Genomic DNA, 17,031 nt, shown 5'->3' on the forward strand with positions numbered 1-17,031 from the left:
CTGGGCCTCCTGACACCAGTTACGTAGGTGCATTCCTTGGGCAGCTGAATGTGGCTTGGGAGGTGTGTGTGTGTGTGGGGCTTCTCCATTCCTCCTGGATCCACACCCTCAGTGGAGACCATCCTGTGTTAGGCTGTACCGAGCCACAGCCTCGGCTGTCGCACCTCTCCCTGGGACACTGACCACTGCTGAGCCACACCCTGCCTCATCTCCGCTCTGTCCAGGGACCCCCCTTCCCTGCTGCCCCCGTCATCAGCACAGGTGTTTGTGGTTTAGGAAACATTTTCTTGCTCTCTGCTTTGTTTGTGTGGAGGAGGGGTGGGACTCAGGTTAGATGAGGTGGGCTCCAGTCAGACCAGCTACTCACCCTAGACCAGGTTCACACCTCTTTCTGCCTCTGTTTCCTTATCTGTCAAGTGGAGATTATAGTTGTCCTTGTGTCACAGGGTTGTTGAGAGGATTCAATGAAATGGCATATCAAGTAATTGGGAGCTTTTTATTATGACTGAAACCTGCATGAGCATCCTAAGAGAGAGTGAAACTGAGATGACAGAACCGAGGCGCAGAGAGGTCACGCAGTGAACAAAAATAATGTAACATTCTAGGTGAGTGCCAGGTGTGCCTGCCAGGCCATGACTCACGAGTGTAACAAATAGAACTTTCTTTTTCTTCAGTCTGGAGCTGTGTCTAAATTGGGGTGGGAGATAAATGTATGTAGAGCTAAGGCTTGGGTGGGCCCCTGTGTTTCCCAGTCATGTGTCCATATGGGTCACTCTGGCGATGCTATTGTTCCTTTTGCTTTGAATGGCCCTTCCCGGGCCCTCTCTCTCCACTTCTGGGTTATACTGGAGGGAACAAGAATCGTTCTGCTGAGCTGGGGGTCACACTGTGGTTTGAGGTCATTCTGGTAGGTCCTCCTCTGGGCTCCAGGTGCTGAAAGCAGGGTCTTCCCTCTCAGGGGCACTGATGTCTCTTTCCTCACCACTAGCTCCATCCTTCTATCTCTTCCAGCCTGGGGACACCCTGAGTCTGCCTCCAGACCGCCTGCTTATATTGGGAGGGGGGAGAAAGGAAAAGGTCAAAATACCAGGAGAGAAACACACAGATAAATTACCTTAATATATATTTCTGGTGCGCCTTTTGAGTGCCAAAGGCTGTTCTAGGCCCTGAGGTTGCAGCTGTGAATAAGTAGACACAGTCCCTTCTCTCAAGGGAAGATGGATGGGACAGATAGGGATGGCTACCATTTATGGAGACTTCCGCTGTGCCAGGTCCTATGTCATTTCATTTACATCTTCCAACAACGTAATGACATAAGTGTTGCTATTATCTTCATTTTATAGGTCAGGAAGTAGAGGCACAAAGAGGTCCAGTGACTTGCCCAAGCTATAGTTTATAGGGGTAGGATTCTGACCCAGACGGTCTAAACATTAAACAGGTCATAGGGTAGAGGGGAGCTGGCTATGTGTCCAGCGGGGGCGGACACTTACAGTGTTTCCTTGATGAAGAGGTGGTGTCTGAGCTGAGACCTGCCTGATAAGAAGCGGCCATGCCTAGATCTGGGGGATGAGGATGCAGGCAGAGAGAACCGCAAGTGCAAAGGCTCTGAGACATAAATGAACTTGATTTACTATGGACGGCAAAGAAAGCACTGCATCTAGGAGGGTGGGAATAAGGGAGCGAGAGTGGTAGGAGGTGAGGGGAGGAGCGGAGGGACCCAGATTGGTCATGTAAAAGCCCACGATGGGTTTGCAGCCGTTGGGGCCTCTTCCCTCGAGCTGGGCAGGACCAAGCCCTATGCCCATAAACCCCAAGAGATCATTATCTCTCTGCCCCTGAGGGCAGCTGGGGTGCCCACTGCTGGGCCTCTTCTAATCTCTCATTGGTACTGGGACCTTGATGACCATCCAGTTTCCGGGGGAAAGGGGGTCAAGTGTGGGCTGGGGTGGAGGGCAGAAGGTGCTGACGCCTGAGTCAGAGGCCCTGAGGTCTGGCCCAGTGGTGGCAAAGGCACTTTGATTGGAGACATTAGATCACCGAGCCTTGATGGCCTGGCCCTGAGCCAAGCTATCCCATTCGCTCCCCTTGACTTCCTGACCAAACTGCCCCAACCTCTGACAGGAAAGGCACCTCTGAAGGCACTAATGAGCACCTCCAGAGGTTCCAGGGTTTGCTTCCTGCCCCCAGATTTTTCAGAGACCAGGCATTGCCCCTCCCCCTCCCACTTCCCCAGATTCTGGGGCTGCAGCTGAGGCAGTGCAACCACATTTCCAGGGCCTCCTGGTCCTACCCGTAAGGAATTTTACCCATGGGTACCTTTGCCCACACTGTTCTTTGACACACCGTTCCGCCTGGAATCTCCTTTCACTTTTGTTTATGCTGGAAATTCCTCAACCTTATTCTTCAAGGTAGAACAGACTCCTTTCTTTCTTTCTTTCTTTCTTTCTTTCTTTCTTTCTTTCTTTCTTTCTTTCTTTCTTCCTTCCTTCCTTCCTTCCTTCCTTCCTTCCTTCCTTCCTTCCTTCCTTCCTTCCTTCCCTTCCTCTGTCCCTCCCTCCCTCCTTTCTTTCCTTCCTTCCTTTGTTTTTATCCATTCATTCATTTGGCTTCTGCCCGTCAATGGGGTTACGGGGGGGATGACAGACCCTGAGTTTAAGGAGTGTACATCCTGTGTGAGAGGCAGAAGGTAAACAAGCAGGATTGGCTACATAATTGGTGGGTGCATGTGCAAAATAAAAATGCGACACCCCCCTATTAAAAGTTATTCACAATTTCGAAACCACAGTGACAGCAGAGCATTAAACCAATCAAGGGGTGCTTCCTAAGTGTGGGGCCATGCTGCAGAGGTTGAATGCCTGTGAAGACGGCCCCATAAACAAGTGATTCCATCAGACATTTGTGGTGGCAGGTGAGCCTAGGAGTCAGCTGGGAGGTGAGGTCCACAAATTTCCAAAGGCAAGAGCAGAGAGATCAAAGGACTCTTTGGAAACTGCAAGTTGTCCAGACAATGACGAGAGAAGGGGCCAGAGGAGCAGGTGGGGTCAGGTGGTGCAGGGCCTTGTGGGTTTCTTTAGGGAGTTGGGTCTTTACTATGTGTGCAGTGCAGAACCGCCAAAAGTTCTAAACAAGGGTGTGATCAGATTTTTCTTTGAAAAACATCATTCTGGAACCAGATAAGAAATATAAATAATAAACACGAAAAATATAAATAATACTATATATAAATAATACAAAAAAATTAGAATACATATGAAAAATGTTCAACTTCCTTAGTCATCAAACAGGTGAAAACAAAAGTAGTTTTTTTGTTGTTAGCAAAAATTGTTTACCATATCAAAACTTTGGAAATAACTTTAACCTGCACACATCAGGCTGGTAGCCCTGTCCTCACAGATACTGAGAGATGTGTTGGGGTGCTCTGAGCTGCATGATTGACATGGGGCACGTTCAAAGGGGGTTGATTTCATTTGATGATAAGTAATTTTGATCCAAAGTTTTATGTTGAAACAAGCATGGCACTTCACACCACTAAGATGGCTGAAATAAAAAGCGCCGACAATGACAATTGTTGACAAGGATGTGGAGAAAATGGAACCCTCACCCACTGGTGGCAGGAATGTCAAAGGGTACAGCAACTTTGGAAAACAATTTGGCAGTTTTCAAAATGTTAAACAGAGTTACCATATGACCCAGCAATTTAACTCCTAGGTACATACTCAAGAGAAATAAGAACATATGTCTTATTTCACATACAAGTAACTTGTATGTGAATGTTCATAGCAGCGATACCAAAAAGTGGATACAACTTAAATGTCTATCAACTGATGAATGAATAAACAAAATGTGCTGTATCCACATAATGGAATATTATTTGGCAATAAAAAAGAATGGCGTACTGATACACGCTGTGACATGGATGAACCTTAACAAACATTATGGTAAGTGAAAGAAGACACAAAATACTACACACTGCATGATTCCGTTTATATGAAATGTTCAGAACAGGCAAATTCATAGACAGAAAGTAGATTAGTGGTTGCCAGGGGGTGATTACTTAACGGATACAAGGTTTCTTTTTGGGGTGCTGAAAATGTTCTGGAATTAGATACTGGTGGTGATTGCCTAACCTTTTGAATGTACTAAACACCACTGAATTGTACACTTTAAAATAGGTGGATTTTATGGTATGTGGAATATATTTCAATAAAACTTAAAAAAAAATCATGGATATAGCATGGCATAGAATTAGGGTGGCTAACTCCAGCTTGCCCAGGATTGAAGGTTTTCCTGGGACATGAGACTTCATGCTAAAACCAGAAAAGACCAGGCAAAACAGGATGAGTTGGTCACCCTACATAGAATGCAAACTATATTCATGTTAATGATAAAATATGAGAATGCAAAGGAATTTTCTGCTTGTAGCCCATAAGAGGTACCACAGTGGAGAAGTTTGAGGAGCACTGACCTAAATGTCCAGCAAAAGGAGGTAGTTAAATTCATTCATTCATTCATTCATTCATTCATTCATTCTCCATTAGAATGTAAGCTCTATGAGGGCAAGGGTCTTTGTCTGTTTTGTTCACTGCTATGCTCTCAGGGCCTAGGACTATTCCAGCACACTCTCCGTAATGTTTCTTGGGGGAGAGGGGGACCGTGTGCCAAGTCCCCAGGTGCCAGCTGTGCATTGGTTGCTACTGTCCAGAGCTTGATAAAGGAATAAGATAATTTCAGAGAGTGATACATGTCATGAAGAAAATAAAGTAAGGCGGGAGGAGGGCTAATTTAGCCTGAGTGGTCTCAAGGCCTTGCTAAGAAGGCGACTTCCGAGTGGAGGACATCCCCTGACAGGATGGAGCCCCTCTCACTGCTGTTAAGAAAACATTTTCATGGCACAGAAAATGCGCCTGGGTGGACTAGTACATGAAAACGACAGGACACAGAACTACTGATGGAGTGTGAGTTCAGATAGTTTTCTAAAAAGTGTTTGTGTGTTGAAATAGGTTAGCATAAGATGTATCAGAGGATGCTGAGGGTGGGAATCCATGGGTGATTTCTTTTTACTTTTTCAAAGCAATCCTGTATTTTCCCAGTTTCCTAAAATTCATGTATTCCAGCTGTGCGATGCCCGGCCAGATGCAAATCTAGGAGTTGGGATCCTGCCGTGAACCAGAAAGATGTGGTCCTTGCGCTCATGGAATAGGTATGATTTTATAATTGGGAGGAAGGAAACCCAGAGTCAAGTTATTTCTTTTAAAGATGAATAAAATTGTTCTGGTACGTGTGCCAAAGAACCAGCTGGAAGTTTGAGTCCAGGTTGCAGCAGCTAGGCAGCCCGGGGGGCAGGGGGGAGGCTTGTTTGGGAAGGATCAGAAAGCCAGGGAACACCTCTCAACACCCACTGTGTGCATTTGGGTAAGTCCTTTCCCTTGTCTCAGCCTCAGCTTCTCCATCTGTTAAATGATAGGGGACACTAGAAGTGTTTTTTTTTATTTTTCGTTTTTTTTTAAACTTTTATTTTTTAAAGTGTGTTTTTCCAGGGCCCATCAGCTCCAAGTCAAGTAGTTGTTTCTATTTAGTTGTAGAGGGCACAGCTCACAGTAGCCCATGTGGGGATCGAACCAGCAACCTTGTTGTTAAGAGCACCGCACTCTAACCAACTGAGCTAACTGGCTTCCCCTAGGAGTGTTTTTTTTGCTTGTTAATTTGTTTGTTTGTTTTTGATAACTCCACACCCCCTCTCCCCAGGCCCTGAAACCCTGTTCTACTTTCTGTCTCTGTGAATTTGACTACTCTAGGCACCTCATCTATGTGAATCATACAGTATTTATCCTTTTGCATCTGGTTTATTTCAGTTAGCATGATGTCCTCAAGGTCGATACATGTTGTAGCGTGTGCCAGGATCTCTTTCCTTTTTAAGACCGAATAATATTCCATTGTATGGATGTACGTTAGGTGGTATTGAGCTTCCTTCAGCGCCAACATTGTAGGATTCTCAGTGCCAACCAACAACTCTGTCCTTCCTCAGGGCTAACTGCTGCCTGGTGGGTTGCGGTCTCTGGCTTCCTTCTGGGCAGACTTTCCCTCCTGCTTGTGTCAGAGAATGAAAGGCTTTAGCTAAATACCTGCCGCCTTCTCTCTGGGGCTTCAGCAACAGCTTGGTTGCCTGATTACAGGGAGCTCTGCACTTCCCCTCCCCCGGGCCCCCGGCCTGGCAGTCTCCACTCACTCAGTTGTTCTGGAGCAGCTGCAGAGAGATGGACTGAGGAATTTGGGGTAGCAGCTGCCCAAATGCATTGGCTTTGGGGTCTGAAACAACAGATACCAGTCATGGTGAAACCAGCAGGCTCACACATGTGGTTCTCCTCTGGGGGAAACTAATAATCACAGCCACTGTTCCTTGAAGTTTTATTATGTTTATCATGTGCTGGACATGAATTCTCTCCTTTAACCTCATACAGCTCTACGAGGTTAGTGTTGTTGCCCCCATTTCACAGAGGAATACATTGAGGCTTGGAGAGCCTTGCTTGGGACTGCACAGCTAGACTCGAGTCCTGCTTGGTTCTGTGCTGAAGCCTGGTCTCTTATCCACTGGACTGCGATTCAGTGGGACTCTCTTTGGCCAGCTTCTGGTGGAGGGCAGATGAGGGGGCCCAGTAGACAGAGATACCTGCTCTCTTACATCGACCAGGGCAGCAACTCCTGTAGTTGTTTGAGGGTTCGGCTTCAAAACATGTGAAAGCCAGAGCTGTAATTCACATGCTCGTATATTTTACAGATGGAGGTACTGAGGCGCTGAGAGAGCCAAGGAGCTGTCTAGGGTTTCTCTGACAGTGTCCATGGAAGAGTTGGCATTAGAAGCCAGGTCCTACCTCCCTGCCATGCACTGTTCCTGGTGCCCACATGGCCTCCTGGATCCTGGTTGGGACCCTCACAGGCAGGAAGGTACTCTGGGGCCTCACCTGCTGGTTCTGCTGGGCTTGGACCGCCTCCTGAAGGGACTGAAGGAGGGAGATGCAGAGGTGGCAGGCAGTGGGGCGAGAGCATAGAATCTGGGTTCTGATTCTGCTGCTGATTTGCTGTGTGGCTTGGGCAGCTCCATTCTCTCCAGGCTTCAGTTTCCCCACCTGTACAATGAGGGGGTGCTGACAGCTTGGGCCTACAGCCACTGGGCAGGGGAGGAGGAATGGCCAGCCAGGAAGTAATGCATGTATAGGGAGGAACAGAGGACTTGCAGGCAACCAGGAGGGCTCTGGAAACCTGCCTTTGCCCCACCCTCCTCCTGGAAACACCCCAGTGTTAGCTGCCCACATTCCTGCTGCTGGCCTGGGGACGCCGCTTGGCCTGAGCGTGTCCAAGCCTCAAATGACAGAGTTCTTGGTCCCCAAGGCTGCCCCGGGGCTGGCAGCGGCTCTTCTTCAGTCCCGGGACATCCTGTTACTCCAGGCAGTGCTGGCCTCATGGGGGTTTGGAGGAGGCCACATTCCAGGTGTGGGGTTTCAGTGGGCGTCAGCTGCCCGCATCCATGGGTGCTGACATCCCCACACACGCATGTGTCTGCAAACCCACATGCACACCTCACACAACAGGAACTCTCATAGGCCAACAGAGGCCTAAGCCAGTTCTGTTTTTTAAGGCTCCCAATAAGTTAAAACTGAAGAAATGTCACAACCGTGGAATGTTTTACGTTTTAATTTAACAAAGTAACATCTTTAATACGCACACACACACAGAGAAACACACACACTCACAAACCCAAAGCAATGCAATTGAGAGATTCGCAAGTTAAGTAGAGGAATTATAAAAACCATGAGTTCTTACTTTGTGATGTATATAAATGTCTAATCACTATGTTATTTTGTACAACTAAAACTAATATCATAGTGTATATCAATGGTAATTGAAAAATAAATTTAAAAAAAATGACATGAATTCACAGTGCTGTGTGGTCTGGTGAGCGGATATCATCTTAAAATTGTGCGATGAGCTTCTTGCTCTTTCCATCTTGTGCATGAAGCTTTGGGACTAGGCGTCCAGCCGCCGCCCTTTGAGTTTATATTGTTTCTTAACATTTTACTATGAAAATTTTCAAGCACCCAGAAAGGTTGAAAGAAGTGTACAGTGAACACCCATATCCTCACCACTTGGAATTTACAGTGAACATTTTGTAATATTTGCTTTATCCATTCCTCTATCTTTCCTTCTGTCCTTCCATCCATCAGTCCATCCAAATCCATGTATCCATCTATTCATCTCTCTACCCCTCCATCCATCCATCTCATTTTTTGATACATTTTTGAGGCTTGTGAATGTGAGGCCTGGGCCAAATGACACGCTTTTCTCTCGTCCATCTCCTCACAGCAACGGGCCTTGCTGCACACATTCACACACATATACTTACATGCAAAATCCCCATGTGCACATACCACCTGTGACTTACTCATGTCCCCCAATTCACATATGTTCATTCCATACACATATCCACATGTATCCACATATGCAAACACCACACATAATCACCCATGCACATACAGATCAAGTTACACACACACACACACACACACACACACACACACACAGAGCCCACATGTGCATTCATGGCAGACCCTTGACGTCTGCGAGGGAAGCATCCAGAGTCCTTTTAGAGTCCTCAGGCTCCTATGGAACCCATGCCAGGTCCTGGCTTACTTCGCATCCCTCACTTATGGCAAGTGTCAGGGTCCCACCTTTTTCACTTTCACCACAGTTTTCTCTCTCACTCCCTAGGCACATCCCCCCCCAACACACACACACAAAACCTCCCACAAAGATTCCTTCCCGAGTGTTACTGCATCTGGGTGCAAAGCCCACCAGACCATCGCTCCAGGAGGGCAGGGCCTGCATTGGCCTTTTTCACTCCACATCCCCAGCACTTGGCACACATAGCACGCCCTCTCTAAATGTTGGTTGAAAACAGAACTAAGGGAGCACAATGAGTTTACACCAGGCAGCCTCAGGGCCATCTCTATCACACTCGCTTGTATCCATAGACCACACACACACTCGGCGTACATCTGTGCTCACACAGGTGTGTTTCTGCACATGTGTGAACACGCACCGTGTGCACGCACCTGTCTGCCTGTCTCCATCCTCTCCAGACAGTCAATTCCAGGACCTGAGTCCTTTACCAGAGGTCACCTAAAACCACTGTGAGCTCAACTGCTGGAGTGTGAGGTCCAGTGCCGCCCCCTGACCCTGTGCTCAGGGCTCCTGGCTACGCTCTGTGCATCTGGGTGGCAGGGGTTCAGAGTACCAGCTCTGGAGTCCCACCAAACCTGGGTTCCATCCCTGCTCAGCACGTCATCACTGTGCACGTTCTACATGTGATTTCTGTGTGAGTTACTTAACTTCTTGGAGCATGAATTTTCTTACCTGTGAAATGGGGAAAATAGTTCCCACCTTAAAAGCATCTTACGGAAGATGCTCTTAGCTGGGTACCTGGCATGTTGTAAGCACTTAAAAATGGTTGCTGTGGATATTATTATGATTGTTTCTTCAGCCTCTGCCCCAAATTCCCTTGGGGAGGGAGGGCAGCCTTGGTGGGGGACCGTGTATGGGGAGAGCAGGTAGATGGTGCCTATGTGAGTGCCTCTCTCAGTTGATCCCCTAATCCCAAACCCTCATTATCCCACATGCATATTCATAAGGGATAATTTCAGCCCTGCTCTGTAAATGCCTCAGAAGCGCAAAGTGGAGACCAGTGCAAAGAGGGAGGCCCAGGGGACAGGAGGCTCAAAGCCAGAGTGCATCTGAGTCCTCATGGACAGGAGGATGGTGAGAAGTGATGGGGCAAGAATGGATTGGGAGTACTGGGGGCAACTGGGGGCTTGAGCTGGGGATTGTTCCTTTGTGGCAGATTTGAAAACTGGGGCCCAATGAGAGCAGATTCGAGAACTCTTGGAGTAAGCGGCCCAAGAAGCCAGAACCTGCTTCCTTTGGGACCTGGAGAGCTGAGCATCTGTCTGGGCTGGGTGATGGGCACAGGGGGATGAACCAATTGAGCCCTGCATGTTTCTCTCAATGGACATAGTTTACATGGCAATGCATGGTTGGAAGAGCTGTGGTGGTCCTGAATCCCAAGTGTCAGTGAGGCTCAGAGAGGTTGGATGACTTGCCAAGAATACACAGCTACTGCCTGTGATCTTGCCTTTGGTGGTGTGAGAGACAGTGATTTTTTGGCTCCAGATAGAAGGTTCAAGGCTGGGAGAAAGGCTGGCGGGCTAGTCAGGACACAGAGAAATGAAGCTTCTTTCTCTACCACCTCATTTCATCTCCCCAGTAGTCCCCTGAATTGCCCAGAGCAAAAATGATTATCTCCATTTACAGATGAGAAGCATGAGGTTGAAAGAGGGTGAGTCACCAGGACAAGGCCATGCAGTGAGTATCTACAGGTCGGGTTGGCCCCTCTGTGTAGAGCGACACCAGGGGATGTGAGAGCGCAGCTCACCTCAGTCTTGGGTGGGGTGAGGCCAGGACAATGGCAGCACATCACCTTGCTCTGGAAAATTTCAATCTAAAACCAGAAGGGGCTGTCTTTTTACACTTGCAGTACAATTCATCCCCCGTTTCTTTCAGATAACTGCCTATTTCTTAGAATGCTTTCTCAGTGCTCACCACTGCTCTGTGAGGCTGAGCAGGACAACCACCCCCATTTAAGGGAGGGGATGGAGGTAGAGAGAAGTGAAGTGGCCCCCAGGACGGCAAAGGGTGTGAGAGGCTGTGACAGAACAAGAGTCTCAGGTGTTGCTCTGCTTGGTCTGGAGCACTTTCTACTGGACCAGCTCATGGGAAAGGGAGGGGTTGAGAGATGAAAAATTGGGCCCTTGGGGCAGAAGTGTCCAAAGGAGCTGACCCTGGGGCAGGAGGCTGTGAGAAAGGTTTATTTCAGACTGCTTGGTGGCACTCTGGGCCCAGGGATGACAGGGAGTTCACATTTGGCACAATGGGTGGAAGGGGACCGTGTACAGGCTGTTTTTGGATCAGTCATAGCAGAATGAGGAAACTGAGTTTGTGGTAAAAGTTCAGCCATTCATTCAGCAAGCATTTACTGCCTCAGTGTCAGGCCCTGTGCTGTGTCCACGGCAGGGGAAGGGGCAGCCAGAGGTGAATCAGACAGTCCCTGGGTGGCTCAAAGTCTCCTAAGGGCCTTGGACTAGGGAAGGACTGCGCATATTATTGGACAGAAAAAGAGGTAGACTGGATATTGTCACCTCTGCTTTCCACGAGAGGCAGTGAGAAGTCAGGGACAGGCCTTGGGTTTGCGATCAAGGTTAGGTTGGGTGGTCTTCTAGCTCTGCCCTTCTGATCTGTGTGGCCTTGAGCAACAATAACAACAACCACATAGTCACGGCCAATGTTTATTCAGTGCTAAGTTTACATATAGGCGTATCACTTTACTTCTTTGATCCTCAGTTTCCTCATCTGTAAATTGGGGTGAGGTGGGGAATGAATCTACTTCTAGGGTTATTGTGGGGCTTGAATGGGACCATGCAGGTGAAAGAACTGGGTACATGCTCGAGCTTTGTGGTAACTTGTGTTATTTCTGAGGCCATTATGGAGGCTCCTGTAGAAACCCAGGGAAGTTGGAGAACGGTCATTCCTAACGGAGCCAGATCAAGGTTTGGAGGTGGTTCTCTTCACCGGGAAAATATGGGATGTGAGCAAAGCTTCAAAGGGCAGAAAGAGGGAGAAGGAAGAAAAGGACTTTCAAAGGGGAGGACATTGTGTGGGCAAAAGCATGGAAGAGGGAAAGTGATTGTGGAACTGTCCTGGCACCATTAATGGCTAAGCCTGGCACCCTGTGAATCACCGAAGGATGCAGTCAGGCTGGATCTTTAACCCTGGGGCCAGCTGTGAGGCATCTAGATGTCCTTCCCTAACATTATTCTGTCTAGGGTTGAGTGAAGACAGGGTGAACCTTCAGTAATTACAGAGCCCACTTCTGGGTCTCTCCCATCTACCCCTGTGGAACTGGTCAGTCTGCCTGGAATGCGACCCACGCACCCTTTCTGCCCTCCTGAGCTGGGGGCTAGTGTTTGGGCGTCCTGGGGATGAGCCACCCAGCAAGTTGTGGCTCAAGATCAGAGTCAGTAGCGCTTGAGGAACAGGTGGATGGAGGGGAGGGCAGCTGAAAGAGTGCGCGGCTGGCGCCTGAGATGAAACAGGGACGACGACAGGGAGCTCACATTTGTGGAGCATCTACTATGTGTTGTAACGGCCATATGAAGTAGGTATCCTTACTTTACAGATGGGGAAACTGAGACTCAGAGGTGAAGTGACTTGTCTGTTTCTTTATCCCATCATTCATCCTTCAACACCTGTGTATTGGGCAGAGACTCTGCGCCAAGCATGGGGAGTCAGGGACGACCAACTCTTGGCTTCTGACAGGTGCGGGGGAAACAGTGTTGTGAGTTCACACTGTGGCCTCGCTGGAACTCGAACCCAGGTCTTGGTATTTCCAAATCCTCACTTGGGACCAGGCCACGAGCCCCGGTCAGAGTCGAGTCCGGTTGCGCCGCTGGCGCAGCTGAAGGAATCCTCGCTCCACCCACTTTCCCTACGGGTCGCGCCAGGCGCACCTGCCCCAGGTGAGTCCCGGGAGGCCCTGAGCGCGGCCGGAAAGCAGCGAGCGGCTTTGGCAGGTGGGGCGGGGCCGGGGCGGGGCCAGCGGGCCCTAAGGCGGGGCCAGGCCGGGGCGCCCCTAGCCAGGCAGGATCCCGCCGCCCGCGCCCCTCTACTGAGCCCCGCGCCCCACGCCGGCACCCGCGCCGCCGCCACCATGGGGGCCTGCCTGGGCGCCTGCTCCCTGCTCAGCTGCGTGAGTCCCCACCCCGGCGCCCGCCGCGCGCCGCCTGCTCACTTTTGTCCTGTGTTCTTCCTCCAGTTTCTTCTTTTTCCTTCCTCCAAACTTGTCTTTCTGGGCCCGCACCCCGTCTCCTCGCCCCTTGGTCCCCCTGTCACTCGGAACCCCCCCGCCCCCCAGCCCGGGGCCGCGGGCGCCGGGGACAGTTGCTGTCCGGAGCTCGGGTTACCGCGGGGGAGGGGCTGGGGCGCTCCGGGACGGGGGAGGGGAGTGCCCTCGACGGACTCCCCTTCCGGGAATTGGGGAGACTGAAGCCCAGAGCCCGGGGTGTGGGTGGGCGCTACGGTCCCACCTCGCCCAACTTGGAGCAGCCCTCGCGGTGCGCCTTGCTCTTGTTTCCCTCCCGGACGCGCTGACTCTTTGTGTGGCCTGCCTGCTCCCTGTCGCTCTTTGCCGTGGGTCCTTCTCTGTTCCTCTGTCAAGCTGTCTATCTGTTCCTGCCCGTCTGCCTCAGTTTGTTCATTTGTATTTGTCTGATATCTGTCTCTGTACATTCGTGTTTCCTACTGTCTTTGTCCGTCGGTGGCTTCGCTATATGTCATTATCTGTCTCTACCTTTTGTTGTTTGTCCGTCTGTCGGCGCGTCCAGTCTATCTCACTACGTCCTTGTCTGCTTCATTCAACCCTGGCTCAGGCTAACTCCTGGGCACTTTTCCAAGGAACCCCAGACCCTTCCCCTTCGGGCTCCAGAGCCAAAATAGGGGAGTAGGGAGGAAGCCGCTGTCTGCCTTTCTCAGACGCCCTAGAATGAGGTCCGTGCTGGTTGCCGCCACCACCCCGGCCCAACTCTGGGTTGGAAGACCCAGGAATTGAGAGACGTTGGAGTGTGTGGGGGGAGGGAGTACCTGGTCGCTTGGGCTCAGGGGTCTGGGGGGCAGCCTGCCTCTGTTTTGGGGCTGCAGCCAGCATCGGGGAGGAGCTTCAGCCAGACCCCTGCTGGGAGGCCCCTTCTCCTTTCCCATTTCCCCCCCCCGCATTAAATCCAAGTTCATTCAGGCAGTCCCCTCCCCCTCTGCCCCACACAAAGAGGAGCGGAAAGGAAGAGGGGGGTCTGGTGGCTGCTGAATCTCACGACTTGATTTCCTTTGTCCCTGGTGTGTGTGTTAGGATGGGGATGTAAAGGCGGGGAGTTGGGGGATCTAGACATTTACTTTACAGCCATTTTCTGAGAATGGTATTTGCACAGAGAAGCTGTACAGTGGGTCCCTGGACAGGCTCTTGTCCTCTGTGGGCCTCTAGTTCCCCATCTGTGTGTGTGTGTGTGTGTGTGTGTGTGTGTGTGTGTGTGCGCGCGCGCGCGTGTGCAGGAGGAGGAATCAAGAGCTGGTCCCTGAGATCCTTCTCTGCCCAGTGAAATCAAGGTTGGGGCTGGGGCTCTGGCCAGGAAGCTTTGCTTCTTACTTGGGGAGGGAGAGCCTCCTCAGAATTCCGTTTGGCTGGGCTGGCCTGGGGAGGAGAGGGTGCTGAGGGGAGACCTGCCAACCCCTTTGCCTCTGTCTGCCCATCTGCCTCCCTCATAATGCTGTTGGGAAGATTAAAAAGTGCCCTGCCCAATTGCTGGCATACAATGCGTGCTCCATATTGTTTATGGAAAGGTGAGTGGTGAATTTCCTCTGGAGCCAAGTTCTGGTCTCTGAGTCATAGAATCTGTTGAGAGCAGAGGCACCTGACAGGCCTGCACAAACCCTCAGTTTCTAGATCAGGAAACTGCTGTCCAGAGAGGTTCGCTGACTTGCCTAAGGTCATACAATGAAAGGATGGGGAACTGAAATGATTTCTGGTCCAGGCTTCTTCCCACACCTTTCCTTCTTCCCGACATCCTGGATGCCTGAGGGACAGGGCTGACCCAGGGTAGAACCGATAATTTCACTTATTGAATATCTAATATTTGTAAGGGATCTCCTTTCAGTGGCCTCCCTTTGGGGTTCTGACTTCTGACATTTACTGTGCACCTACTGCGTGCCAGGTGCTGTGCTGAGCCCCTCACCCATGCCATTGCATTGGTTCCCTTCTCAGCCCTGTGACATAGTTATCTTATTTTACAGATAATGATACCAACAATAGCCACCATTTACTGCATCCTTACTATTGGCCCAGCACTCAGTGCCCAGAGCTGTCCAGTGATGGCACAGGCCTAGCACTGTAATGAGCATTTTATGTATGAGTATTTCCTTTCATTTAATCTTCACAGTGACCTCAATGACAGTTAATATTATTCTCATTTCACAGATGAAGAAACTGGATCAGAGAGGGAAGGTGATTTCCCTACAGCCACACAGTATTAAGTGGTGCAGTTGGGCGGTACTAGACACCAATAACAACCTATTTCAATGGAGATTTTCTCCACAGGATAGACATTCCAATAGGGGTTTCCAGGCATCTTAGCGGGGAACCATGGGTCGGTGGGGAAGACTTGTGTACCCTTCCAGCGTGACTCATTTGCATCTGCCCATCTTGGCTCTCTGTCAGCATTTGTACTGGGCTGAAGGTGAGTCCTGGAGGAAGTAAGATTGGTCCACAGGGGATGGGAATCACCAGGCAAGCCAGCACACGGTGAGCAAATATTTAGGGAGGGCCTTCTACATGCGAGGGCATGTGAAAGGCCTTTGGGTCAGACTGATGGGACTCAGATCCTGGCTTGGCCTCTTCTCAGCTGCGTGACCGTGAGCAGTCTCTTCCCCTCTCTCCTTGTCTGTACAGTGGAGAGAACAAGGGTACTTTCCTCTTAGCATGTTGTGAGGATCAAATGGGACTGAGGTGAACATGCCAACATATTTATTACGAAGCTGGCATGCAGTAGCACTCTGTAAACACCCCAGAGTGGTGCATTGTTCTAGACCACATTCAAGGAAGTGGTGAAGCCAGTGGGACCCAGGGCTGTTCATAGAGCCTGGGCCCTGAGCCACTTTACTATCCTGCCCAGGAACCCATTTTATGGATGAGGAAACTGAGTTCCACGGAGGGGAAACCACTTGTCTAGGGTCATACTGCAAGTTGGTGACAGAGCCAAGACTATAGGCCCTCTGTTCTTAGCATTGCATGGGGGAAGTAAGTATGCTTGAGTAGTTTGGGGCTGACCTCTTCTCTCCTGTATTTTGCCTAGTCCGAGGCTAGCTCAGCCCGTTAAGACGTTGTTCATGAAGTCTGCAAGGCACCTCCCATCCTTGCTGGGACCAGTTTTTTGTTGTTTAATTGTGGCAAAATAGACATAACATAAAATTTACTATTTTGTTTTTTTTTAAGTCTTCAAGGAGCTTGTAATTTATTTTAGGAAACATGACATACATATATTAAAAATGGATATCTACCAAATACAACCCTAATGGTATCAATCCCAATGAGTGGAGTAAATGTTCTTGGCTAAAGCACACAATGAGAATTTTAGAATCTGACTTTTCCTTGGTATCAGTTCTTTGGATTATTAAAAACAACTCCTGACTCTTTCGCCTGTTCCCAAAGATACTGCACATCTCTCCCTTGATTTGTCTTTCATTCTGTGGCCAAGTGATATTTCTAAAATGAAAATCTGATACCTCTTCTTTTTTTTGGAAAAAAAAAATTTTTATTTTTATTTTTAAGAAGGGTACAGCTCACAGTGGCCCATGCGGGGATTGAACCTTGGTGTTATCAACACCACACTCTAACCAACTGAGCTAACCTGCCACCCCCTGATACCTCTTCTTTAGCAATAGTTCCCCATGGCTTTCAGGATAAAATCCAGACTCCTTGGCATAACCTGCAGGGACCTAGGCCATCACTTCTATCCCCATTCTAGCTTCTTTTATGGCCCAGCTACCCTGAAAATACAATGTTCCTCACAGCTTTGCATGTGTTATTCCTTTTGTAGGAATACCCTTCCCTTCTTCCCCCAGCTAACTTCCTACTCTTCCTTGAAAACTTTCTGCCCCCTCCTTTTTTTATTGCAGTAAAATATACATAACATGAAATGTACATTTTAACCATTTAAGTGTACAGTTCAGTGACATTAAGTACACTTCACATTGTTGTGCAACCATCCATCTCCAGAACTTTTTCATCTTTCCTCAAACTGAAACTCCTTACCCATTAAATAATAATTCCCCATTCCCCTCCCCCAGCGCCTGGTAACTACCATTCTACTTAATCCTACATAA

The 17,031-nt window shown here is 49.4% G+C and overlaps 1 protein-coding gene across 3 annotated transcripts in view; it reads left to right on the top strand.

Moving 5' to 3' along the window:
• Positions 1–17,031, top strand: part of SERINC2 (serine incorporator 2) — a 48,879-nt gene that overhangs the window by 18,587 nt on the left and 13,261 nt on the right. Inside the window, exon 1 of one of the 3 annotated variants that reach the window (XM_088790852.1) lies at positions 12,607–12,623. The exons of 1 other annotated variant lie outside the window; for it this stretch is intronic. Coding sequence is in view for 1 of the 2 variants with exons in the window: in XM_088790851.1 (XP_088646977.1) it covers positions 12,815–12,853 (39 nt within the window). In the remaining variant the exon portion in view is untranslated. Of the gene's footprint in view, positions 1–12,606; positions 12,624–12,653; positions 12,854–17,031 lie in introns of those variants that run through there. One more of the 3 variants, XM_088790851.1, reaches the window with a different exon arrangement.

This window comes from Rhinolophus sinicus, chromosome 14, assembly GCF_057876585.1.
Source record: "Rhinolophus sinicus isolate RSI-liver-muscle chromosome 14, RSI-T2T, whole genome shotgun sequence".
Lineage (NCBI taxonomy): Eukaryota > Metazoa > Chordata > Mammalia > Chiroptera > Rhinolophidae > Rhinolophus > Rhinolophus sinicus.